Source organism: Phaenicophaeus curvirostris, chromosome 6, assembly GCF_032191515.1.
Source record: "Phaenicophaeus curvirostris isolate KB17595 chromosome 6, BPBGC_Pcur_1.0, whole genome shotgun sequence".
NCBI lineage: Eukaryota > Metazoa > Chordata > Aves > Cuculiformes > Cuculidae > Phaenicophaeus > Phaenicophaeus curvirostris.
In genome coordinates, this window is record NC_091397.1 from 5,891,801 (window position 1) to 5,919,077 (window position 27,277).

At 38.1% G+C, this 27,277-nt stretch overlaps 1 protein-coding gene across 1 annotated transcript; it reads right to left on the reverse strand.

Annotated features, from left to right (window-relative positions):
• Positions 1-2,456: 2,456 nt before the first annotated feature.
• On the reverse strand, positions 2,457-27,277 carry WDR48 (WD repeat domain 48). The gene is made up of 19 exons (XM_069859256.1): positions 27,205-27,277; positions 20,279-20,419; positions 18,332-18,410; positions 17,972-18,054; positions 17,727-17,856; positions 16,040-16,128; positions 15,075-15,176; positions 14,495-14,719; positions 13,035-13,109; positions 12,584-12,686; positions 11,929-12,026; positions 11,565-11,672; positions 11,073-11,169; positions 10,457-10,552; positions 8,271-8,379; positions 7,472-7,559; positions 6,832-6,908; positions 5,209-5,401; positions 2,457-4,594 (listed from the first exon to the last, which is right to left on the reverse strand). The coding sequence occupies exons 1-19, from the start codon at positions 27,250-27,252 to the stop codon at positions 4,499-4,501; spliced, it is 2,037 nt and encodes a 678-aa protein (XP_069715357.1). The 5' UTR covers positions 27,253-27,277; the 3' UTR covers positions 2,457-4,498.

The window sequence follows — 27,277 nt, forward strand, 5'->3', positions numbered from 1 at the left end:
TCTTTTTTTATAGGACCCTGAAAGAAAGAGAAGTGGAAAGTACTTTTTTACTCGTGGGTGCATAAGTTAGAATTAGAATTTCTTAGTTGCAGAATATAACCTAATAAAAGTGGTAGAAGCTCCTGCGAGGGCTGGATCCAGACAGTACCCAGTTTGTCTGAAGCCACAACTCTCCTGCCTTGCCTCAAGTATATGCACCAGGAGAGCTGTCCCAGCTGATGCAGACCATGTGCTATAGACAGAATTGGAATATTTGTGATTATCTCACTGCATTAACGACATCTATAACCCAGCAGTGATACTTCTGCAGACACAAGGCTTATCTCAACAGTATTACAAGGAGGACTAAATAAAGGTTTAAATTGAGTACCTTGTACTGATTTTAGAGCCTGGATACAGCAGATGTGTACTGTGACACCACACAGTGGTTTGGTGTGGCCAGGCACAACAGGACGAGCTTCCTGCCCATAAAAGCTCATCGCCACTAAGCCAGTGTGACAGTGTCCTCCCCACCAGCCTGGCCTTTTCCAGTAAATCCTGATCAAGCTACCAGCGGTGACTGTGCTGGCTGTAATGTCTGCATCCACCTCAGGGTGATTTTGGGGGAAGAGAAGTAACAACACAACAGGCAAGGGACGATGTGTGGTCATGCACCCCCCCAGCCCCGGTGCTGGTTAGGGTCTGACTCAGGTTGAATCTGGAAGAAATGCACCTGTGATCAGTGTGCGAATATGACCATGAGTCAATCACCTTACTGCATAAATAATAAGCAGACCCAAGAGCCCTTTCAGCAATCCTGAAATGACAGTGGGCTGCATGCTGACATCTCCCCTTGCAAGGGATGCCTCTCAAAGTTAATAGAATCCTTGCCACAAGAGACCCTCAGTGAGTGAACTGGGAATAAGTCCACTTTGTGACCCTAGCTAAGAGCTACAAAGGACTGATTGCACATACATAATCCTTTAGACATAAACTGCTGACCAAGACAGAGTCCAGCTATACCTAAACTCCTCTTTAGAAAGCAAAGTGATCCTTTCTGAACCTTGTGACTCAACAGGACGGCTTCTCTGACAGTTTTGTCTGCCCCTGTCGTGTAAATAAACAAGTATACCTTGCCAAATCTCATAAACCACTGTAATGTTTATTATTAAACTTTGTTAAATCTCCGCTTTATATCAATAAACATATTGCTGCTTTTCCTTTAAAAGTAAAATGCATCACTGCCTCTCACAATCCACAACATTGTGAGCCAGAGCATCTGGGTGTCAATGGTGACCAAACACAGGACGGGCACTCCAAGACTCTCTGGGACCTCCACCTACCTGGATACTCACAACTCTACATGTAGACGTGACACTTGTGGACAAATTACAGTGGTGTTGGGCTGATTGTTAAATTCAATTGTAGAGGCCTTTTCCAACCTTAATGATTCTATGACTTGAGCCATGGGACAGTCGTGCTCTGAGCAGCTCTCCACCCTCCTCTGCTCCAGACAGACCGAGGAGCGCACTGCCAGTCCCCTGGTTGCCCCTCTCCCATTCTACACAGACAATCAAGCTAACAAAACCCAAGTCCCCTATTTTTCCACCACTTCTGGCAATGAGGCAGAACTACATTATTAGCTCTTGCCTAGGGCTTACTTTGAGTATTTGTTCTAATGTTTCTAAAAGCTAATGCCAAATCCTTCGAGGGGTTCTTCCTGATCCTGGCTTTCCTGTTTTCAGCACTACCTCACCTGAAGAGAAAAACAATTCCTGTCATACACAAATTAAATGTTTTTCTAGGAGACTGGTTACACTATTCAACACCCGATTTACAACTCCCTTTCCACTATGAACTAGGAAATTAAAAAAATAAATAAATAAAAATCCACAAGTCAGCAGCCTTTCCAGGATTCCAGCCAGAACCAATTTCTTTGTTCCTAATGCCCCAATGAGCTGTGACTCATTAACTCTTAAACGCTGTGCAGGGACCTCTCCTGCTCTTGCCTTCAGGACTCATACAGACAGCACAATTAGAGAAAAAATGACAGAAATTAAAATGGAGTAGCAAAAAACCTCTAACTTGATGCTCCATACAGATGGATGCTGGGAATCTCTGGGAACATGGCTGGTCACTGAATTACTGTGTCCGCTCTGAGAGAAGCCCAGTTGATAGTCCCCATAGAAAATGCTGTTATTTTCAGTATCTGGAAACTCAGTCTTGGTTTCCCACGTGTCTCATAGTGCTATAACCTTTCCACATCCAGAAAACTCTGTGCCAACTAGCACGAGTCACTTGCAGAAGGGCTGTCTTTTCGTATGTACTACATCAGTGCTAGCATAAAATATTTTCATAGTATAAAAGCACACACTGCCCACGTGAATAGTGTTACTCGAGCATGTCCTCCACCCTCAGTAGCATCTCAGATCTTGCATGCATGCTGAATTCTTATATCCAATCACATTACAAGATTATGGGATTTTCTTAAGGCACTGACATTTCTTCAGCCATTCCGTTACGTGAAGCTTCAAAGGACTTTGAAGGCCTTTGTAATACAACCATTAAATGTCAATGGTTCAAGCTCTAAAATTGCATAATTGATCCAATACACAAACCACCTTGAAAACATTTTAACTAAAGCCTTTTATTCTATACAACTGTGAAACATCATTTACCCTTCTGACATTGCAGCCTTTTCTGTCAATCTTTCCTGAAACTGTGTTTCGGGATAGTTAGAGAAAAAAAAAAAACAAACCAAAAAAACCCCAAGAAAAATACAACTTTGGCTGATTTAAAATGAAATTACTGGGAGTAATTCCAATGTGTACAACAGGACAGAAAGACAATCAGAAAAAAAACCCCAAACAGTGCCTACTGGAACAAGCATAGACCCTTGCTGTTAATAAATACAAGTCAGGGTAGTTTCTCAATAAAAGTTACAGTTCTGTTCAACCATTTAATTCACAAATATCATTAAAAAAGTGAAGCTATAGCACAATTGTGTCAAATTGAGCATACACAGAAATGGGGATTAAGAACTGAAACTGACTATCAAAAGACAGGGAAAAAAGCTTAGTTCTGAATCATAGTTTAAGCAGTGAGTTTGTTTAGCTAGGTTAAGAAGGTAATGATGAAATAAAATAGTATGAAATATATTTTACTTCTTGTTTGACCAATACCATCCCAGTGACAATTTACTGGGACTTTCTTTAGGCCTCAACCTAAATATTGATAGTAAGATACAGGAAGGGCAAGAGCATGTCTCCTGAACAAACTCAAATAATATACTGCCCTTTGAAGGCACTTGTGCTTCTGCTTCAGACAAGAATCATTTTTACGCAATTTCTTTACAATGATTTGTAATTTGTTCTGGCTACAAATGGTTTTCTGGGACAGCCCCACATTTGCTTGCGAAAAGCTGAAATGCCTTTACTCCCTCCCCCCAATAAGTTAATCTCTATAAAAGACTCAGTCAATGACAGTCACAGATTTTTAGAAATAACAGTGAAAAGAAGATCCGGTAAATCCATAACAAAAGAACAACTGCATATAAAACTTCGGAAAAGAAGAATAAGTATTTTTATATCATGAATATGAAATCTGCTGAGAAGTTTCTAAAGTTTGACATTAAACATATGAAATTATTTTCAGAATGGTCTGAAGTTTTAACAAAATGTCACATAGTTTTGGAGCACAGTTACCAAAAATTAGACTAGTGTGTTAATAGAACACCTAGGACACAGTGCAGGAAGAAGTTATATATATTTAAAAAAAAAAATCATCTCTTTAAGTTACTGCAAAGCATGTTCACTCTATTACGATGCACAGCATCATTGGATTGACCCTGCTACAATATTCATCTAGTGTTCTTATTCCGCATGTCAACAGCTCTGGAAAGCAACAATTGAATTGCAGTATTAAAATAAGTCTAAAATTAACCCTTCATTTGCAATTCAATGGGCTGATTCTTTCAAGTACACAATACCTGTTTTCTGTTGTTTTTCTTTTCCAAATTCCTTTAAGTGGAAGAAATGTCTAAGTAACCTGTGAGAAATCATTGTAGGAATTTTATGAATGGAATGTACTAAAAATACCTCGTGTGTAGTTCTGAATTATATCGTGAACACAGCGACTAATATGGCTGAAATGGTTTCATATCAAGCATGAGCAGATGAGGATATTATGCTCTGAAAAAACAAAAGCAAAAAGGAGGAAGCAAAAGTCTGCACTGGATTATCACCCATTCTCTGTACACCTCACACAACATGAACCACTCAGGGACTTCCCATCTCATCGGCTGAGACTAGGACAGACTTTAGTTTAAATCATATAGATTTTTTTTTCCTCTATATTACAAATCTATTAGTCACTTCAATTAAATGTATACTTTCCACCCATACTGAGTCATTAGAAGTCTCATCTACCTTAGGGGTTCAGTGGGCTTCTACAGTACTACTCTTGGAACCAGTACAGCATGGTCAAGTAAATAAGCAACCGTTTGGGTCCACTGCTCCCTTCACGTTGATTTCTGGCGATAATGAAGTGTCAGATCACCACCACTCTTCCAAATGAAGTGCTTTACAGTTCGAAGGTCCATATTTGGATCCAAAACCTAAACAGTAAAAATCCATCTTTTATTCCACAAATCTGCTAGATTGTCAGAAATTCAAAGCTAAAACGCCCTGGTTGGGTAAAACAGTCCCATGGGTGAACTGGCACCCACAATAAAACAGGCAAATGCACAGGTTTTTCAGCTAGGAAGTAAACCAGTTGCATTGCTGAAAGTTTACCCAATATAACATATAGCTTAATATTGCTATCAACTCCCCAGTCTTAATGCACTTACTACACTTACTGGATAATTAATGATTTTGAACAAATTTTAAACTCTGCTAAAAATGTGGAATTAAAAACATTCAGAAAAATGGTAGAAATGGAACTCTATGGAATTGCGCTTAAGTTCATTTGTTTAGTATGAGTAAATAATCATACAAAGGCTACTGGTCAGAATCAAATTAAACAGGCATAATATATAAATTCTTTAATCCAGCTGCCTGCAACCATCTGAACTTGTGTCAGTCACCAGTTAACACAGAGTCAAAACATTTACTTAGTTTTAAAGGTAAAAGACAATCTATAGAGTATTTAAAGCTCAGTATTCAGAAATTCACAACCAGTTCATTACTAGACATTGGATTTATTCACAGGCTAGAGTTCCTAACTTACCTGGTCCTGGCACAGAAGCTCAATCTTCTCCTCTGCTAGCACAGCAATGTCCTCCTCTTTTTCTTGTTCTCCTGCTTTTTCATTATTAGAAGAGCTAGTTGTCTGAGACTCATTATCCAAGTTTATGATCTTCTCATACACGTGTTCCATCACTTTTCTCACCTGCAGCATATCACTTGCGGACAGTCGGTCTCTAAATAGGGTAAGCAAAGTTTGGCAGGAAAAAAATTGAGAAACTATATTCCTCACCCTTGCAATATCTTAATCTGTAGCAAACTATGCAAGTACACAGATAAATTCTTTATAAGTTTAGTAAAAAATTATCAGGATAATCCAGAATACCATGACCATAACAGCTATTTATCCGAAAATTCATACAGCAAAAGGGACTCAGAGAAGTGGTAAGACATTCAGAAGACCAAATCAAAATCAACCCTTAGATGATGAGTGCTGCATACAAATCTTGTTCTTTCAATAGAAAATGGATCAGTAAGGGCTGGACAGAAGATACGAAATAATAAAAGAAGTAAGCCAGAACATGCTGTTCAACCTATCAACAGAATGGTTTGGGTTGGAAGGGACATTAAAGACCATTAATTCCAGCCCCCCTGACATGGGCACAGACACCTTCCACTTGATCCGGTCACTCAAAGACAAATTCATCTCAGCCTTGGAAACCTTCAGGGATGGGGCTTCCATGACTTCTCTGGGCCAACAGTGCCTGTCCCTCACCAGAAAAATTTTCTTCCCAATATCCCATCTAAATCCCCCTTCTTGCAGCTTAAAACTCTTACCCCTCATCATGTACCTGCACTCACTGATAAAAAGCCCCTCCCCAGCTCTTCTGTAGGCCCCCTTTAAGTACTGGAAGGTTGCTTTAACGTCTTCTTGAAGCCTTCTCTAGGCTAAACAAGCCAAACTCCCTCAGCCTGTAGCCTACTACCTTAACAGAAGGGCTTTCTGAAGTTATAAGCAGCATTTGTGTTTTCACAAGTCTACAGAGCTCCTCTTTCATCAACTGCCTTTGATGTGAATAATTCAACAAGGCTTAAAGAGGAACTGAGCATTTGTGGAAAATACTGAAAAATGTTGCATACAAATGGTAGGCACATTGTCTATGACAGTGACTTCATACCCAAGGATTGGCACTAACTTCTAACCTGCACAGCTCCCAGTTACAGAAAACATGACAGGTAGACTGTCTTGCACTCCCTACTGTCAGGTCTTGTAACTTTTCCTTTCAGAAAGCTACTATTCATCACTATTAGAATTAGGAAACATAATATAGAAATGTGATTCTGAACAGCTTAACCTATATCCTCCCCTGTTTTCTGATTAAATACTGCAAAAGATGCGGAGTCTAATTTCAGTATATAGGTTTTGCACATTTCTTAGCATAAACTTAAGCAACTGTCCATTGAACCCAAAAGAAACCTACAGATCTTTCAAATATTCTGACATAATTCCATTTTTCACAGTGCTGCTGCTTAAATGAATAGAAATGTCTACAAATTGATGAAGCACAACATAAGTCTCTGGCAAACCAGGTTGTTTTTTTCTTTTTCTTTCTTGTGCTTGCAATTCTCTTTCTCAAGTTTTGAGAGTCAAATCTGCAGTACTTACTTTTTTAGAGTTTTTGCCCCTGATGATGAATGAGGCTGGAGGTAGAAGGGAATCTTATTGAATTTGGGCATATTTTTCTAGAAGGGAACAAATTTGAGAAGTGTTAATTCAGATGAACTGTTATCAGCTCCTATTTCCACCAGCTGGTATGTTAAGTATATTCAGCTCCTAATTATCAAAAACCAAGAGAGGTTCTTAATCAACATAACCATCACAGCCTACTTGCAAATCACTCATACTCCTTAGATGCTTCAATTTAGATGATGCACATGTTGTCTAGCTTTTGAATATAAATTATCCTTTATTTCAAAGGAAATTAGCTCCACACTTGAAAAGGATACCAACTACGCATAGCGCTTTGAATTCTTTTTCTAAGGTGTTCTGTCAAAAGGAAGTGAGCAAAAATACCTTAACTGGACACATCAAAAAACAGTGAATCTCAAAGGGTCTTGAACACAGACCTTGAGACCATTTGTTTCAAATTTTTGCTCTGTTTCTATTTAAGATGTCATTTCAGATTCAGTACAGTAAAAAAAAAAACAAACCCAAAACACAAACCAAAAACAGAACAAAAAAACCACTTGTAGTTCACCTCAAGGAAAACCAACAAAAAAGCAAAATCTGTACAAATGATACTTACATCCACAGTGATGTCAATTACCCACTGTGGCACCGTTTCATTCAAAAGCATAGATTCGGTTTCACCACCTGAATCCCGACATAATAACCTAAGACACAGAGAAATAACCTTTGTGAATGAAAAAAATTATTGTAATATGCATTGAAGAGCTTTCAGGAGAGGATCTGCTGATTTTAATGGGCAGGGAGCTTGAACTCGGTTAGCTGACCCTTCACATCGTCAAACTTATCAAGGAAGTGATCGTGTACATTATAGAAAGACCAGAAAAAGTGGTTGCGAGAAGAAGACAGATCCCTAAAGCACAGAGAGGTGTCTTAGGAGACCACAGGTTATGATACACAGAAATTTAAAAACATTCTTTGCTCATGGATTGCACTGAAATACAAAACTGCCATGAGAAGAGGAAAGGCAATTATTTTCTGCTTGGAAAAAATGAGCTTTTCATGTAAAGCAACTGCTAAGCTCTCACCAAATGAGAAGAATAAAAGCAATTTTGAGACACACGCACATAATTTCATTCTAAAAATAAGTTTGGTTAATTAACAGGAAGAGGGCAACCAAAAAGATCTCAAAACTATTACAAACAACTAAGAAAAACATACAACTTTTACCACTGTAAAACCCCACACCTTGCTGAAAAATGCAAAATAACCATTAGCAGCTGCTTGTTTTGCCTGCCAAAGGTATGTCTTGAATACACAGTACAAAATCGGTGCAAGTATTACATTTTGATAACAATTCTGCTTCCACAAAGGAAGTGATTGTTAAGCCACTGAATTTACACTCCTGAGATTTGTACCTGAACAAAGTGCGTCCTCCAGCCTCACCAAAAATCACTGGTGTGTGTGGTGGCACTTGAAAGTATCCATTTCCTTTCTGGACTCTGTTCTCCTGCTCACCATTCACTGCTGGAAAAAAATATACACAACAGAGACTGCATTAAGCCTTAAAGCTGGAGATATATATATATATATAGACCAAAAAGTTTCTTTTCCACATACAGCTAATGTATTTCTTTAATTAACAAGATCATAAGCATGTAGCCAGTATACAAAAAGGAACACTAGAAAGTAACTAGATTAATACAGGTTTGTGCAAGGCCTATTTCAAAAGGGGAAATCGAGTCCAAATCCAAGTACTGGTTTTCTCCAGTTCCTTAACAGAAGTAGGAGGATTTGTCAAACTGAACAATACCAATATTGGAAGCGAACTAAAGAGATTCCACTGAGACAAGACTATTCCTGCCCCCCTACACCGATTGTATAGAAATGTGAAGGATTTTAGATTTCCTATTCCACCTGGTTTGCTAGATGTCAAAATAGCATACTAGTGAAGCTCAGATGCATGTTTCTTTGAAGGTACTGGATTCTAAATTCTATTTATTTTTAAATAGTTATAGCAGAATGGTCTTCAAACTGAAGAACCTGATTTCACATCAGCTGGATAGGGTAAGATTAAATAAAAATCAGCATTATTTATGCATTTCTAACAGTGCAGTTTCTAGTCAGTCGGATAACTTGAAACAATATACAACTATTTGGATGCCTTCCTTTCACTTGAGAGAGATCATCTTCATTACACTGCTGCAAATCATTACCATATTTGAACATGATGTTGAATACAAGCAATACAGGATATTTAAATGGCTTAATCTCATGAAATAAATGATTCCTTAGCTTTCTGACCAGCAACATAGGTAGAGAAAGGATGGTCAAAAATCATATCAAGCAAAGAAATCAAAAAGAAAATCTATTCTCCGTCAGAAGGGATGAATATGATACTGAAGTAAGAACAACTGAAAATTCTTACACTTTAAAAGACTTCTTTATAACAGTTCTGTTAACAGTTGAGAGAAACAGTACTGCAAATATATATGCATATTTAAGTTCTTGTCTAGCTACACAAACTTCAGCGTCCAACAGATAAAGTGTCGTCTTAAGTCACTGTTCAGTCTCGGTTTCTTAGTAGCTACTTTTGAAGGAGAAAAGGGAGACTGATTCTGCAATGAATACTCTAAACATTCCACTAACCCACAGCTATTCACAGAAATAAGTAGCACAACATCAGTGTTCCAACAACACAAAAGCCTGAGTTACATTTCTCATTTATTGTCTGGCTCTCAAGCTGTAGGCTGCCAATGCACAAAAGCATAAGAATCAGCAAGTTTATCTTGAAAAGTCTGTTAAGTGCTACAACCCTCCATGCAGGTCATTTTTGAAAGAAGAACGTAGATAACTCTCGGCACATAATGCCATAAAATGGCAAGAAATCGCTGAACTTATTATTTTCTTAATTGCGTTATCTGTAGAAAGTAATTTCTGAGTCACTAAAAGACAAGAGTTTTCAGTCAACTCTGAAATAATTTCAAAATAATCCACGAACGTAGGAGTTATCTGTTCTGCCAAATTCAGCCACTATCTTACATTTTATACAGCTGTGCTTATCTTATGCTAGATTAGAGTTAGCATTATTACCTTAAAGCACCACTCTAAGGTGGTTTTGTATAGATCTACATCATGTATTGTTCTAATATCCCTTTAATATATTTTTTCCGATAAAACTTTCTTTTATATTGTATTGTTCGCAATACCTAGAAGCAAATCAGAATTGTGTCAAAAGAATACTGGCTAATGTTGAATAACTGAACTATTGCTCTTTGCTGGTGCTATCAAAGCTGTTTCTTTTCCAAGTCATTTAGTTTTGCCAGTAATTGTTTTTCATCATGTTTCTGTAACTTCAGAATCGTCTATGCACCTACTCTTTTATGAACTAGAGTTCTTAAGATTTTTTTCTGGTACGTCCAGAAGGAGAAAGCTAGTGAGCAAATTTTAGTATAAAATAAATTTAAAAGCACTAAAACCCATCAGTCTATAATGCACATAGACAGCTATAAAACAGAAAGTCAAGTTGTATCTGTTAAACAAACAGAAATATAAACAGAATGCATAAACAAACCTTAAAAAAGGGAAATATTAAAATACTAACCATGATTTATTTCATTTTCTTCTTCATCCATTGGATTGATATGTGTTCTAGGCCAATACTCCAGAAGTGCTTGTAGCAGAAGTCCTCCGAGGTTCACTGTCAAGACATAGTGAGGTAGAACTCCAGTTACACAAAAAACATGGGCATTATAATATTCTAATATTTTATCCGCAACTGAAAGGTTTTCTGCAACTCTCAGTAGTTCTGTTCCTAAAATAAACTATATATAGGCACAGAATTCTGCTTCTCACAATCTCAGGCATTGCAATCTTTCAGGAAAAAGCTGATTTTATAAGCACTGCTGTTGTATCACTCAAATCCTGTAATATTTTTTAGGTTAGGTAAAAGTCCCAAGTTCAGGAATATTACTTTTTCCCTTTTGCTTCTTGAGGGTTTAAAACCAACTTAAATAGAAAACCTGAATATCACTAAAATGTTTTGGAAAAAAGCAAACATTCTTATTGGAGAATCCTCTGCAGAATTTAGTCTCATGAAAATAAGGCTTACAATCCAACTAGCTACTGACTTACATAGCACTGGAACTCTCTGAAACAAATGTTTGAATTTATTCTGCTTTTTTTGTTTCAATAAACCACCAGTATTAGTTTAAACTTACATTTTGGATCGGAACCATCTGGATTGCTAAACCCAGCATCCTTTGCCGAAACCCAGGCTGCAAAGCAGTCACTTTCATCCAAAGTAATTGTCAGCATCTGTTGGAAAAAGACCACCAGGAAAAGGAATGCAATAGCTGTTTTGTGTTAAATAAGTCTATGAATTTACTTTGTTCTCATGTAGCTGGGAATGTGAAGAACTTCTAAATGCATGGCAGCACACTTTGTTAACCTAACTGTATTAATTCATAATTGGTATTGGTGGATTTAAATTGACCATATTAAGAGGAAAAAAACCCCAACAAAATCTGTTATTGAGGTTATTAAGAACTCAGGTAAAATTTGCTGGCCTGCTTCAAAAATAAATCCAACCCATCAGATAAACAATGATTGTTCTTCAAAATTTATAACACAACAAGCCTTTGTAAACAAACAGTTTATGAAAATATACGTAATATGATATTGGAACAACATATTTAGGAGATTTGTCTCACCCCAGTTTTCAAGTCTACTGAGAACCAGTTTGGCACATACACCATTTTAAATCTCTTCTTAATTTCTTCTTCAAAATCTACTTTCCCAAGGTCTTCAACTTTACATGCCTGCACACCAGAAGAAATATACAAGTTCTTAAATTCTGACTATTGAGCCATTTCAACACCTGAAATCTTTTACTTGACTTTCATATATATTTGGAAAGATTAAGACTTACAGTTTTTACATGAGTTCTATAGTCCAGAAACACATGAGTTTAAGGTTTGCATTTTTGCCAAAAAAATGAAAAATAGCTTATATGGCAAGAAATTTTATTTTTTTATCACCGAACAGTAGATGTTTAATCCAAAATGACTGACTTACCTTCAAGACATCCCAGTATGCCACATTATTATTTGTGTCTTTGGTTAATATGTGTCTCTTGTCGTTAAGGATGTGGCACTGAATAATACTAGCACCCCCTAACAAACAAATGAGAGTTAAGGTCACTACAGCAATATTTTTTTTTCCTGATATTACACTGAATTAAACTGCATAACCTGACATGTGATTGTTCTTTGGTTTCATGGTTTTAAGCTGATAGAGGGCAGATTTAGATTAGATATTAAGAATTTTTTTCCTGTGAGGTTGTTGAGGCACTAGAACAGGTTTCCCAGATAAGCTGCGGATGCTTCATCCCTAGAGGTGTTCAAGGCCAGATTGGATGAGGCATTGAGCAACTTGATACAGTGGAAGATGTCCCTGCTCATGGCAAGGGGGTTGGAACTGGATGGTCTTTAAGATCTGTTCCAACTCAAACCACTCTATGTTTCACTATTTCATGCAAGATTTGGATATTACTAAGGTTTAAACAGTACTTTAACTGCAACTAACATTAGATAGACGATAACCACATTGATTTCAACTGAGACAAAACCACAGTATTTGGTGCCTAAAAACATGAGCCAGTTTTAAAAGATCTACCCTTTCTGCTAATGATAACAGATTTTATAAGGTACTGTGGAAAAAAAGCTTTTACCTTTTATAACTTGGTCAGGTTGTGTACACAGGGGTGGTATAGGATTGGTACAATCATTATCATAATCTCCAGATGCTCTAAAATTATTAATTCCCTTCAAAGTCTAAAGAAAAAAAACAAAATAGTGACACATTCACAGTAATCTATAGACTTTGCTTTCACTTATAACAACTGCCACTTCATGCGGCTACTTTGATGATAAGCATTCAGTACCAAGATATTTTGTTTGTAAAAGCAGCATAAATAGAAAGCAAAGGAAATAATTCGAAGCTTATATGTCTTTTGATCAATTTCAATATTAGCATTTTATGATTTTTTTCTTTAATGAAAGCTTACAGATCATAGCAAGTAACAGCCAAATTGCAAGCAACAGTCCACCAGTTCCCAAACCAAGACTGCAAATCCCATGACTACTTAATTGAGTTCACAGAGTATAAAATATGTCACTTACCCATTTACTCACAGAGGATTTCGTTGTTGCAACCCAAAGTGCTGGAGGAGGATCAGCTGATCTATCAAGTTCCATCTAAATAATGAAACCACAGATACTTTCAGGCACACTTCACTCAATTTTCCTTTGTTAAATTAGTATCTGCCCTTGGTAGACCTGCTCCTATGCTTGGATATATCTCAGAAACAGCAGTACTTTCAATTTAGTAAAGAAATACAAAGTTTAAGTGAAAGATAACTAAGCTGCAATTTTTGAAACTCCAGAGAAATTGTTTCAAATGTTCAACAAATAAATTCTAGACAGGAGCAACAGGAGATGCAATGTGCCTAAACAACCATCATTTAAAATTGTAATTATCCAACCGCCCGTTAGACAAGATTGCATCACACTAGACACAGTATTTTCTAAATAGCTTTGCATTCAAATATCTCACGTGGCCAAAAAGAGAATGTAAGAAGTTCTGTATAATTAAAAAGCAGAACTTGACGTATTTGCCCCTGCTGTTACATTTCCTGGACAATAAGGAATCGCTGTTCCTAAGATATTGGAGACACTTTCTGATCTTTGTACAGCTGACCAGTTTTCATTTGCCATTTTCAACTCAAATTTCTGATATTCTGATGTTTTCAAAACTACATTAACATACCCAGGATTTCATCAGAACATACTAAGCCAGTGAAATTCATTCACAAACGAAACCAATTGTTTATATACTGGTATCTGTTTCAATCACACACTCTGTGTTCACCTACACGTTCTACATATTCCACAGTTGTATCATCTAATTACAGTCAGGAAAAATAAAATCCAAAAAAAGCATCTTCATAAGACTCAGACTTGTCCATAAAGTTAAGAAAACATCATGTTTTGGTGTTCAAAGAACCCACAATAAATTTTATTCCTGGTTCCCATGAGCATGCACATATTCTAACAGTTGTGTGCATATATATATATATTGCTGCTAAGAAACATCAATTTTTGTCTAAAGCCTTGGCAATGCCAGCCTAGTTTCTTAAAACCATCCCAGAGTCTGATAAAAATAACTTCTCATGTTTGAAGCATATTCAATTTTAGTAGCATTTGAATTTTCATATTTTGCATGCCTGCCAGGCATTTATCTTCTTCAGACATCTAAGTTTCATATGCAATTCAGGAGAAAACACCAATAAACTTAAGACGTTGTGTAGAAAACACTTGTTACCCAATACACATTCTTTTACCAACTTATACCTCAAGCCCCTATTCCATTAGACAACATGCAATACAGTTACACTTTTATATTGCGAGGTTGCCCAGAGAGATTGTCTTCATTATCAGAGATATCCAAAAGCCATCTGGACACAGTCCTGGGAAACCAGCTCTGGGTGTTCTTGCTTGAGCAGAAGGGTTGGACCACATGACCCCAAAAGATGACTTCTAACCCCAACCTTTATGTGATTCTCTGAATTCAAACCAATTACCTTAAGAACTGGTGCCTTTTCTTCACAGATAAGGACACGGATATCAGGATTTCGTAAATCTGTACAATAAATCTTCCTGTCTCTTCCTCCTGAATAAACATGAGTGAAGGCTTCATTGACCTGCAGAGCCCAAACACCTTCATCGTGGACTCGATATGTGGCTATACATCTCTGCTGCCCAAGGGACCACAGGCGGATAGTCCCATCAGAGCTGCCTGAAAGACACTGAGCAACAAGCATGGTACTTAAATCAGGAAAGTATTTAGGTATTTTAAAATAATTTTTTCCATAAATAGCTTTCATAATTCTTACCGTTATATTTTCCATTAAGACAGGGCTAAACTAAGACTAGCAGTTAACAACTCCTGTCACAATTTCCAGAAATCTTATGTAAACCACCCCAGCTGTACCTACACGGGCTTGTAATAAAACAGCTTTCCTCCACCAGCCTCTCTCCCTTAATTACTAAACATCAGTAAAATACTTGAGCTTCCTTCTGTAATCTAAGGCATAAAATAGTTACTATATTGAAAAAGAACAATGACATCTCTGTTCTGTAAAAAGATATTAAAGCACGTACCTGGGTGCCATCTCTGTTCAACAACAAAGCTTTTACATTGTCTGTGTGTCCTTTGAGTTTCATTAGTTTTGCACAAGTTCTCGGATCCCACACCCTTAGAACCTATGTAAACAGACATTGGATAACTGGCATTAACATAAACCTTCCCATCAACGTGTTTTCTCTACAGAAAATTAAGCCTTTCCAAATAAACTGATCGTTATTCTGAACACAGAGATATCCATCACCAAAACCATACTTCATTAAAACAATACGCACAATATGCACCTCATAATCAGACGTGATTTTCTTAGCTTGATTTTAATTTCACTTGTTTTGGCTCTTTCTGTCTTCTTGACAAATAAAGAAATGGAAGTGACTGAAAACAGGATTGTGTGTTGTGGTCAAGAAACGGTTCTGAGAATTCTTTCAGATGCTTCACTGGTGTATCCTAGTTTCATTTTTATATTGATTTGGAAATTAAACTCTCAAGGTTAGATCAGGTTAAGAAAAAACCTAAAGTGAAACTTCAGGGTGTTTCACCTTCCTTTACAACAAAGAACATGCACTATCTCTTGGGAACATTTAAGCTTCATTAGGCCACTTCATAACCTGTCTCCTGCAGGGATCTTCTAAATTGCTGGCACCACTTCTTTCAGATCTGTGGCAATTGTTTCAGTTTTTATAGTCAGAGTAACGGGCCCGCAAAATCAGAGCTTCTGTGGTGAAACAATGATCTCTGATAGAGGGTTATACAAGATGATCTGCTTGCCTCTCCTATGTATTAAAGCTATATAGAAACACACACGTCTTCAGATTGAAGTAAGTATTTGAATCCTACACCTACACTCTCACTTAAAAAAAGTGTCTATGCTCACCATTAAAAACACAAAAGTTGCCACAGACAGACTGAAAATGAATAAAGTTGTCTCTTTAACCTACACTTTGAACTGAAGTGAAATGAGACTTACTCAATCTTTGCTTACCTTTTCTGTGGACCCTGATACAATAACTGTTCCCATTTGATTCATCGCAAGGCTGTAGATAGAGTCTTTGTTTCCACTCAGGGAAGATGCTATTTCAAAACAAAATTTACATTTTAAATTTTATTGCTTTCATTTGAAAAACATATTAAATCAAAGCCTGTATTTTAGGGTATTTTAATAGCCTTCGATCCATAAAAATAGTGCCACTCTGCCCCATATATAGAGTCATTTTAAAAAAAAGACTCTAGATAGCATACTGTTACAAAAACCATATCCTAATTTTTAACTTACTGCTGCATAAAAACTAACCCCTCACACTTAAGGTCATTACCATCCTGGTGCCCTTCTCAGCTACTTTATTAGAGAATGATACTTCTGTCTGTTCTTATAATATCGTAGCATTTGGATTTAAGTGCAGAGATTTATTTTTTTCCAAGCCAAGTGGCAGTAAAATCCTACACTATCTATTAAAGGCTCTTCTCTCAGTTCAGCAGAGACACATTACTGAAATTATACTGCAGCACTGAAATATGTTACTTCAGCACAGATGCTGCCTCTGTGTTTGGGAAAACCATATGGCAATTCATTAACACCATAACTACCAGAGTTAGAGAATTCTGAACTATCTAGCCAGATACACTTTCAGACAGATTAAAGCACCAACCTCTCTCAAGCGGGAAAAGCAGACACAGCAAATGAAAATCACCTACTCAGAGAGCACCATTAGGTACTTCATCAAGCCTCAAAACTACACTATCAGTATGCCAAAAAGGCTGAGAATAGCAACAAACTGTAGAGCCAGCAAAAATGTGAAACTGTACATAATAATTAATGTATATTACAATGACAAGTTTTTAACACAGTATTTGTGACACAGCATCATAAACACTTGGTCACCGTGGAAGAATTAAGCAGCTTTACTTCAGAGTCCTCTTAACTACCAACTGTAAAAACTTTCAAATTAAATCTATTATTTGTACCAAAATGAAATGAGACCTTTCCACTGTCTCCAAAGAATACCTGAAAGCACAAAGCAGAACAGAAAACTTTTGAGGGCTAGCACCCTGTTAAACAACTGAAATCATTTATGAATGGATAACGTGCAGTGTTATCACAAGCTGGATATCAGGAACAGAAGATAAACTCTTAAATGTACAGAAGCAAAATTTATGCCAGAACAAAAGCAAAGCTTGACTCCACCCTCTTCTGGAAATGCTATTAGTTGGGCGCTATTAGTTTCTTTAGAACGAAAGAAACTCTAGAAATACAAATTTAGTTGCCATCTTAGATGTAATGTCTCCAATTCTGTTTGATCGTGGGCTCAAAACAAAAAAAGCATCAGCCCCTCAGTACTCCCGATTCCAATTATGATTCACTAAAATTCTGTATCACTGTTGCAGCGTTGAAGAAATATTTTTTGTCCCCTAACCAGATTTTCTTTCCTTCACATTTCAGAAAAAAATGTTTAGAGACCTATCCTCTATTCTAAATGCCATGACTCTGGGCTGCTCTAAATTTTCAGCTATTCTATAACGCACCAAACGGACTGAGTATTACATTAAAACCACCTTAAAATTTCTTGCATGGTTATGTATGCATAATTGGCATCTACAGTCTTAAATTATTTCACAGATAATACTACTCAATAAAAAGCATTCTATTTGCCTCCCCTCCCTAGGTTACCTACTTGTTACGGTGTTATTTGAGGCAGTCAATGCTGTTAGAGTATTTACATCCCAGAGGAATATCTGTCTGTCCAGCCCGGCAGATGCTACCAGTTCTTTATCTTTTGCATATGCTAAGGCTTTCACATAATCCTACGATAAAGGAAATATAACTAGATGAATCAACGATATCCATTTTAAGTCTACATGTCAATATTTAAAAGACTGCCAGTAATAACACGTAGAGTTTACCAATACTGTTTTTTACCTTGTGTGTCCTTAGTGTTGACATGCAAAATCCCTTATGTGCATTCCACACCTTAACAGTAGTATCTGAAGAAGCAGATATCACTAAATCGGAGAGAATAAAGAGTAAACTTTAATGGCTTACATATTACTTTTGAGTATAATTGTACTACAATTTTCTTTCAACAAAGATTAAAAGAATCTTATCTAAACACTTCTAACTTTTCAGTAAAACACCTCAAACTATTTACCAAATCTATTATACGCATGACAAATTAATTTTACATGCTAAAGAAAAGGTGGAAAATAATTAAAGCAGCAGATAACATATTTGTATATACAATTTCCGAATACTGTAGTTTTCAAACATTTCAGTACTTACATGTTTTACCATTGCAGCAGAGCACAATATCATTTACCCAATCCGTGTGATGTTCCATAGATGCTATATAAGGGTCTTGCTGCAAATTAAGAAAAAGGTTTATAAGGTCTCTTCACAAATGGAAAAGATTGTGACTATCAGATCCTGTTGTGAATCTTCTTCAACCTTCAAGCGGATCAAAATTTGCCTAATGTGGAGCTGCTTGAGGTCAATTTTCTAGACTTTTGTTGTGAAATAACTATACAGCTATGTAAGATATCATAAATTAGTTTACAGTGGAATTCCCATATATTTTAAACTCAGTTTTATTTCATGTATAACTTCACCTTCAAGTGTTCGGGTTTGTATCCCAGAAAAACTTATAACCAAAGTAACAGGGATAATCAAGCTAATACATTTTCAATTATGGGATTGGACTTGTTCTGCTCTGAAGAGGAACAGAACACTCAAAACGCAATACAAGGATCTCTCAGGATCTCTCCAAGTCACGAACTTCATAAAGTTTTATATTCTGCACTTTTTCACATACATACACACCAGTATATGCTGAGGGCTACCCTAGCTGGAAAGCAGCTTGGCAGAAAAGGATCTGGTGGTCCTGGCGGACACCAAGTTGAACATGAGCCAGCAGGCCGAGGGAGGTGATCCTTCTCCTCTACTCAGCACTGGTGGGGCCACATCTGGAACAGTGGGTCTAGCTCTGCAGTACAAGAGACACATGGATGTACTGGAGTCCAGTACATCCAGTACAGTACATCCAGTACAGTGCCAAGATAGTGATTAAGGGACTAGAGCAACTGTCTTACAAGGAAAGGCTCAGAGGGCTAGGACTGCTGGTAGAAGAGAAGGCTTACAGGGAGATCTCATCAATGCCTATGAATACCTGAAGGGAGGGTGTGAAAGAGGATGGACCCAGGCTCTTTTCAGTTGTGATCAGTGACAGGATCAGAGGCCATGGGTACAAACTAAAACACAGGAGGGAATCTCTGAACATCAGGAAACACTCTTCTACTGTGAGTGTGACTGAGCACTGGCACAGGTTGCCCAGGGAGGTTGTGCAGTCTCCATCCTTGCTGATATTCAAAAGCCATCTGGATGTGGTCCCGAGGAACTGGCTCTAGGTGGTACCACTTGAGCAACAGGGGTGGACAAGATGACCTCCAGATGTCAGAGAATCATAGAATTGTTGAGGTTGGAAAAGATGATTGAGTCCCACCCTTATCCTAACACTTCCAAGCCCACCACTAAACCACGTCTCCAAGCACCACATCTCCACATCCTAAATACTTCCAGGGATGATGACTCAACCACTGCTCTGGGCAGCTGGTTCAAATGCTTGACAACTCTTCCTGTGAATAATTTTTCTCTTAATATCAAATTTAAGGTCCCTTTCAACCTCAACTATTCTGTGATTCTGTGACTACTAGTTTAGTTCTCACAACACAGTTTTTCGGTAAACTTTTAATTATTACATTAAACACAATGGCAAAAGTAAGCAGACCAACAGAGTCTGATCAATGCTTCATTTTTTCCTTCAAAATAAGGATAACAATAAAGGGGAGATGACTTAAGATTCTCCCAAAAATATCAGAATATGCAAAATACTCATCGACCAAAGTTAACAATGCATCAAAACAAATGTTCATAACTAACAGAATCTTCACAGCCTTAGTGACTGTAGTTATGTCTCCTTTATCATTAGAAATAACATCATTCTATATTTATCTTTTTTTGTCTTAGCTGTGACTAGTTCTTTGGAGGAAAAGCCCAAATGTAGGTTTGTAAAATCCCAGATATTTTGTTATAATATGAGCAATATAAAAATTAATTCCTATCATAATTAGGAGCCGTTAAAAAACAGTACAGATGTATACCTGCAGGCAGCTTACTAGCATAACGTGGAAAAAGAAAAATCACTTTAGACTAAGGAATCCTCTCTTGACTTACCTTGTGCTGATTGACACTCCATATCCTTATAATAGAGTCTCGCCCTGCTGTGAAAAGTCTGTTCAATGCTGGATCCAGCTGCAGTGCATTCACCCCATTTCGGTTATACTTCTCCACTTCATCTCTAATCACATAGGAGACCTAAAATACGTTGACATAAATCCAATTATGGTATTAAGATATTGACTAGGCCATAAAATGCTTACAGTTAATTACATTTTTGTGAGGTTCTAAGGTAGAAAATATTAAGAGCTTTACACGCATTCAGTAAGTCTGACCATTTGAGAGTTACCAATACCACCTCAGCCATTCCCCTCAATCCTGAAAATGGGGAAGAATCACAGAGAAAATGGCAGCAGCCCTAGAAGTGTAGCCCAAAGGATTATTTCATCATTATAATTCAAGCTTCGATCCAGAAAATTCTTACTTCAATTCCCTGCTTTGCCCAGATATTCTGGGTAATGCCAGACAACACACTGAGATTGTGTCTCAGTTTTTAGTTTCTATAGCTGGGATGACAACATTTCCCAGGCTTATAAGGGAGAGGATACATTCACTAAGGATTACAAAGCACTGAAAGTCTGCAGATACAAATTCTAGATTCCTATTTAAGTGTTGCTATTATTTTGAAACCATTTTTTTAAAAAAAACTACGTATTTCTAAAGTAATAAGTATTACAAATACTTATTGCTCTTTCAGACAGATAAACTACTCAGTTTCTTTCTTTCTGTATTCCACAGTACTGTGCGTATAAGTTATTTCACTGTTTTGTTCAGAAACACTAGAAGGAGATTTAAGGAGACACACTGCAAAGGTGTGTGTCACACCCTCTATTATCGTAATACAATTACAAGGCACTGTGGTTTCTTCAGAGCTTCTCCATTCACACTGTGCTGCATCTCCCCTGATCACAGGGTTTATACTGAGTTTCTGCATTAGTATGAGGAACGCCCTCACACATGCAGAAATGGAGTGGAAGCTGCCAGCTACACCTCTTCCTGCATTGTGTAAAATAGAATCAGAACAACAAGGTAAAATTTTTAGGTTTGGTATAATCCAATGTTCCCACAGCACTTGGATGCATAAGTACCAGTGTTTTGAAAATGCTTTCAAGGAGTAGGCTTGAGCTAGAGATCTGAAAGCAATTTTTCACTCCAATAACTGCATTAGAGCGGTATAAAGAAAATGCTTTCCAGATCAGATCTCAATTGCACAAAATCAACAAATTAAACCAAATTATTAGCAGTCCTTATCATTAAGAAAATATCATACAGCACCTCTGATTCTATGGCACAAGGACTGATAAGTCCATTAGATGAATGTGGGCTACTCCTCAACAGAATTATCCCATCCTAGTGCAGCACAGTGAGAGAACCGATGCTTCTAGAAAGCACATGTCCAGTCCTACTTCCCATTTTAGAAATGGCTGCAACAACTCTATGGACCAACACTGGAGGACCAAAATCAAGATACACCTCAATCTTTCTGCCTTAATACTCTCCATTACCATCCTACAAGTCCATTTACTGCATTTATTATGTTACATCCCAATGCTCTTTTTAGTCTTTGTTAGCCATTCACAGTCCCTCTAGAGTCACAGCTTGCTCTCCCTGTTTGAGATTGTGTCCTAATTTCCAACACTTTCTGCTTCTCACTCATTCCATACTCATCCATAATATTCTTGCTACCCGTGCTCAAGTCTCCACCTACACACAGCTTCAGTGAGACATTTACTGAGAGAAGACATCAACAACCACACATAATCGTGCTATGTTACAACACTTCAATATTTGAAGTATTTACTATTTGTGATGTGGAGAGCAAAATGTATGAGGGGGTGGTGAAACACTTTTAAGGGAAATGAAATAAAGACAGGAGTTGCATTCTTTCAGGGTTAATAAGTCCGTGGTGGATCTAAGAGTGAATGCTAGAGCTCAGTTCTAGCTCAACATTAGATATAACATCAAATATAAGAAAGGAACTCTACTGTAATAACTGACAATTCTATAAAGTTTTGTTTTCCATCCACAGACAGAAGAGTGCACTCTTCCTAATAAACTATCATAAGAAGTAAGAAGGAAAACAAATCCCTATTGTATAAAGAACAGGTAATGATCCTTCTCTGCATGTCGTGGGAAGAAGCTGAGAGCCATTTGTCAACCATAAAAGTGATTCTAATTAAGCATGTGCTCTCTAAAATTCTTTTTTTATTTATGATACAAAAACCAGAAGGAGCAAAGATGGAGATGAAAGATGGTCAGCAAGTTTACTTGCTACCACACCAAGATTTCAAATGAATACTGTGAGCGGTTAGGTAAGGAGAAGCCACCAAACCACGTTTCATGAACGGAACCTGAATGGAAAATGACGATTATGACACAACAATGGACTTGCCAACTCTCACTGGAGGCATAACAACTTCGTATAAGCAACTATCAGTTGCTTACATCAGAAATAGTCAACAAATTTCTTTTCTCATCCCAAACAAAAAATATTAAATGGTTCACTCTTGCAAACCGGTTATCGAGATGACATAAGTATTTGCTACATTAAATAAACTAGACCATGACACACAAAACACATGGCTGAACTAAAAATAACCTCAAAAGACTTACACTACATGGAACATTTTAGAAAGAGCAATATAATACCAGAAGCATCCAGGCTTGTATTCAAATAAATTATATATTAACACAGAGGGAAAAATTAAGGGTTCCATTAAATCTATTGGAAGGGTGCTGAAATGACTTTCTCAGCAAAGAGAACTTAAAGCAGATCAATGAAAGCAAGTGCAGCTTGATTAAAAAGGCATAACACTTGCGTAAGAGTGGTGGACAGTAGGCAACCCCCATAAACCAAAAAGGTCACAAAGATGAACAGAGGAGATTGCTGATAATTCACATGGTCCTCCATTATATTCTCATTTTATGAATAAAAGCTAGAAAGTGTGTGTTTAAATTTCAGTGTCACCGAGTACATAAATAATAATTATTAGTGAATATAGTAACTAAACAAACATAAAAATGTAAAGTATATATTTAATTATATGTGTATGCAGAGGTATCTAAACAATGTAAAGGCAGCTTTCGCCTGACAAGAAATTTCTGTGATAAAATTCCATGCCAACCACCAGCACCTACATCTTTATCACTCCAGACAAGGTACTGCGCTCTGCAACAGAAGGACTGTGAAGATAACCAGGAGATTTTGACCCTGAGCACTACCTGGTGCTCACCTCAACCAGGGCGGACTGCTCATTCATTGCACTGATTCACAAATCAGTTGCAAAGCACAAACATGATGGTCAGGGGGCAAGGGGGGATTGAAAACAAGATTTATGGGATGTGAAATACTTTATTAATGACCAAGGCCTTTTACATTTACACCACTGTAGCTTTTCTGAACTCCCATAACAAATAAGAATCTTTCCTTGCGGCAGTGCACAAACACTATAGATTCAGTACCCTAAACGGATCAGGAATGATCTAAGAGCTCCAGAGATCACACTACAGTCAACAGAAACATTTCTGCACACAAAGCCAAGTGAATTTCTTGCAGAATCTACCATGAGTCTCCTTCATGGAGAAGTGTATCAGCTGATCTCAAATCTTGTCACTCTTGTTACATTACCTCTCTTGTAACAGATTTTGTCTTAATAGATGGGTAGAAACTGTTTTTCAAAATGCTACCACACCGCCATGGTGTAGGAAAAGGTAACAGCCGAGCTCCGATTGCACTCATGCCTTGTTTGCAAGCAGAGGAAAAAACATCTATTGCCTTAACACCTCGGTAGGGCAGATGTATCCCTTAAAATTTCTAAGTTAAGAACATACTGATATTTGATCTTTTTAATCAGTTGCTGCATGCTCTAGAACAAAAGTAGTGGAAAGCATTAAGAAGCTAATTTTATCCTTTTACAAAGGATAACTGCTTGATTAAGAAATATATATATAAAAAAAATAGATATAGTTTAAACATGCACTTTATATATTCATTATATATAAAAAAAAGAAGTACAATACACACGAAATCTAATAAATTACAGTATACAACATCTAGTGCTTTTAAACACTACTATTAAATGAAAAAATCAGTACCGGAAAGATTTTCTAAACAAAAGGTTTGTTTCATTCTTTATTTGCTGTCTAATGCAGTACTGGTGCATAAATATGACCAACAGTGAAAAAGGTCTGCTTATTCTGTAGGAAGACAGGAATAACTTGAAGTTCATGAGATAATTTTATAATAAAGACGCTAATACAGATCACTTATGGCACAATTTCCATATTACATCACTGGATTTTGAGTGTAGGCGTGAATTGATTCCAGCCAAGCAGAAAGTTTGGGGCAGCGGTCACAATGCAGGCCCTCAAAGGCAGCTTTTTTAAGCCACCTGCTGAAAAGTGGCTTCATCTCAACTGAATTCACAGTAACATATCTGAAAGCTACAGCACAGGGCCCCCTGTTTCTCACCACACAGCAGTTGTCTGACCCACCTCTGCATCCCCATTCCCCTCCCAAATCAGACAACCTTCTGGCTGAAGCCTTCAGACACGCAAAGCTAAGCTTAAGGAACACCAGCAGCCTGGAACCCGACATTTCATATGCCTGACTTACATTTTAATAATTAAAACTGCTGCATTCTTTATGCACAGGTTTTATTTTGAGGCCTAAAATACCTACTCCAATTAAACCTTTATAAACATACAATTACATGTAGAAGCACCCTAAACTTACTATTTTGGATCGTTACCTGTAAAACAAGTGCATCCAAGATAATAATAGTTCTAATTTCCATAAACTTCAACCAGCTCTCCTGCCATGTAAGGAATCAAGTTCCTCCACACCCAGGACACATTTGTTTCAAAAGCTTCTTCCCTTAGCTTCACATGTTTAGGAGAAAATCCTCATCACCACCCAAAAACATGAGGTAGCCGCACCTTAAATGCTGAGGCATTGGGAAGCAAAATAAATCAGTGATTTTAACTTTCCATCAGCAGCTGATGGATACAACAGCCACTTAGAATCCCATTCCATGAACAAAATCGTGTCTCTACTCAAGTAGGTGAAATAATAAGAGCTTTTACTCAAGTATTTATGTATGCTTGTAATAACCAAATTTATTCTTTGCAGATTCAGACTTACAACGTCCTGGCTGAGACACAGATCAGTGTAACAGTATCTGAAGTGAAAAAAGTCATGTAAAACGATGAAAGCGGAAAGATGACACCATAAACCAAAACAAACCCACCTCTCAATACAAGCTTTTTAGCTAAATAAAGTTTGGAAGAGGAATGTAGTAGTAAAAAAGGAAACTATGCACTCTTTGATGCATGCTGCTTTCAAGGAAATAATTTCATAAAGAAATAAAACTACATCAAAGAAGTATCTAGTTATCATTAAATCCCCCTCCTTATGAGAGCAGCCTGCAAAAACTTGTTTATGGCAAAGGCAACAAAAGGGATATTACACTTCAGACTATCTGTATTTTAAAGAACGTCAGAGGTTTTTTTTTTTTGAAAGGCAAAGGAATTCCTTATACAGTATTGATTGATTGCTTATCTTAACCATAAGAAACATTAAAGGCCATAAAGAACTCTACATTTCTGCAGGACGACAAAACACAAAAGTGGTCAAAACCTGAACCCATATCCATTTGGAAGGAAACTAATGCTATTTCAGGCTTAATCAATATTTCTTTTGGTCACAGTGGGCAGATAAAGCTGAAACTTGCACTTGCCACTAGAAGTAGGCAGCTCTGCACATCGATTAAGCGCTAAATCTTTTTCATACTGAAAGCTGTAAAAATGTTTAAAGTGCTGGCAATATCACAAAAAAAAAGAAGCTGAGAACCACAATAAAGCCATTTTCATTACTTGATTGTCAAAGAGTGTTGAATCACCTCCCGCACAAGGACAGGCTGAAAGAGTTTGGGTTGTTCAGCCTGGAAACAAGAAGGCTCCAGGAGACCATCTAGCAGCCTCCCAGTACTGAAAGGGGGCTACAGGAAAGCTGGGGAGGGGTTTTTAATCAGGGACTGCACGGATAGGATGCCAAGGGATGGTTTTAAGCTGACAGAGGGGAGATTTAGGTTAGATATTAGGAAGAATTTTTTTCCTGTGACGGCGGTGAGGCACTGGCACAGGCTGCCCAGAGAAGTCGTAGACGCCCCATCCCTGGAGATGTTCAAAGCCAGGTTGGCTGAGGCTCTGAGCAACCTGATCCAGGAGGAGGCGTCCCTGCCCATGGCAAGGGCGTTGGAACTGGCTGATCTTCAAGGTCCCTTCCAAACTATTCTACAATTTACAGACATTTCAGTAACCCCAGTGTCCACAAAGGCTACACTTGGCCACTTATAAGCCCACATCACGCTGTCTGATGGTCTCTCCAGTGACCTGGGGACACTTACACCCACCAGAATCACCAGCCTGATAGCGAAAACATGATTCTTCATACATTCGATAATACTTCTTGTATCGAAGCCACAATCTCCCTTTAGGAAACGCTGACCGGACCTGAAACGGGCTGCCGGGCGGCGGCTCAGCTCCATCCCCGCGGAGCTGGGGAACCAGACCTCGCTGGGCAGCCAGCAGCAGCTCCTACCCCTCAGGGGGGCCAGGCCGCGTCGCTGAGGGAAACCCCTCGCCCCCTCCACGGTCACTAAGGGAAGCGAGAAGCGCCCAGCGGGCGGTGGCGACATCGTGGGGAGGGTCTCCCTTTCACCTCAGCGTCGGCGGGGGAAAGGGAAGGACGCCGCTGCGCTGCCATAGAAACCCCCAATCCCTGTTTCCTTCAGGGCCGGGCTGCAGCGTCCCTCAGTGGAATCCCACCACCCCCGCCTTCCTCCTCCTTCTTCTCCTCCTCCTCTTCCGCCGGCCGCGCCGCAGCCGCGCCACCCCCTCAGCAGCCCCCGCCTCGCCCGCACCTGCACTTTCCGCCGCCCCGCCGTGTTCTGCCGGTGATGCGCCGCCATCTTGCATGTTGACACTCTGATGCGA

Excerpts from the sequence above, each read along its gene's own strand:
- WDR48 (XM_069859256.1), bottom strand. The coding sequence starts at position 27,252 with ATGGCGGCGCATCACCGGCAGAACACGGCGGGGCGGCGGAAAGTGCAG. Across the intron at positions 17,857-17,971 it reads CAACACTAAGGACACACAAG|GATTATGTGAAAGCCTTAGC; the intron begins GTAAAAAACAGT and ends CCTTTATCGTAG. Across the intron at positions 12,687-13,034 it reads AATCCTCTGTGAGTAAATGG|ACTTTGAAGGGAATTAATAA; the intron begins GTAAGTGACATA and ends TTTTTTCTTTAG.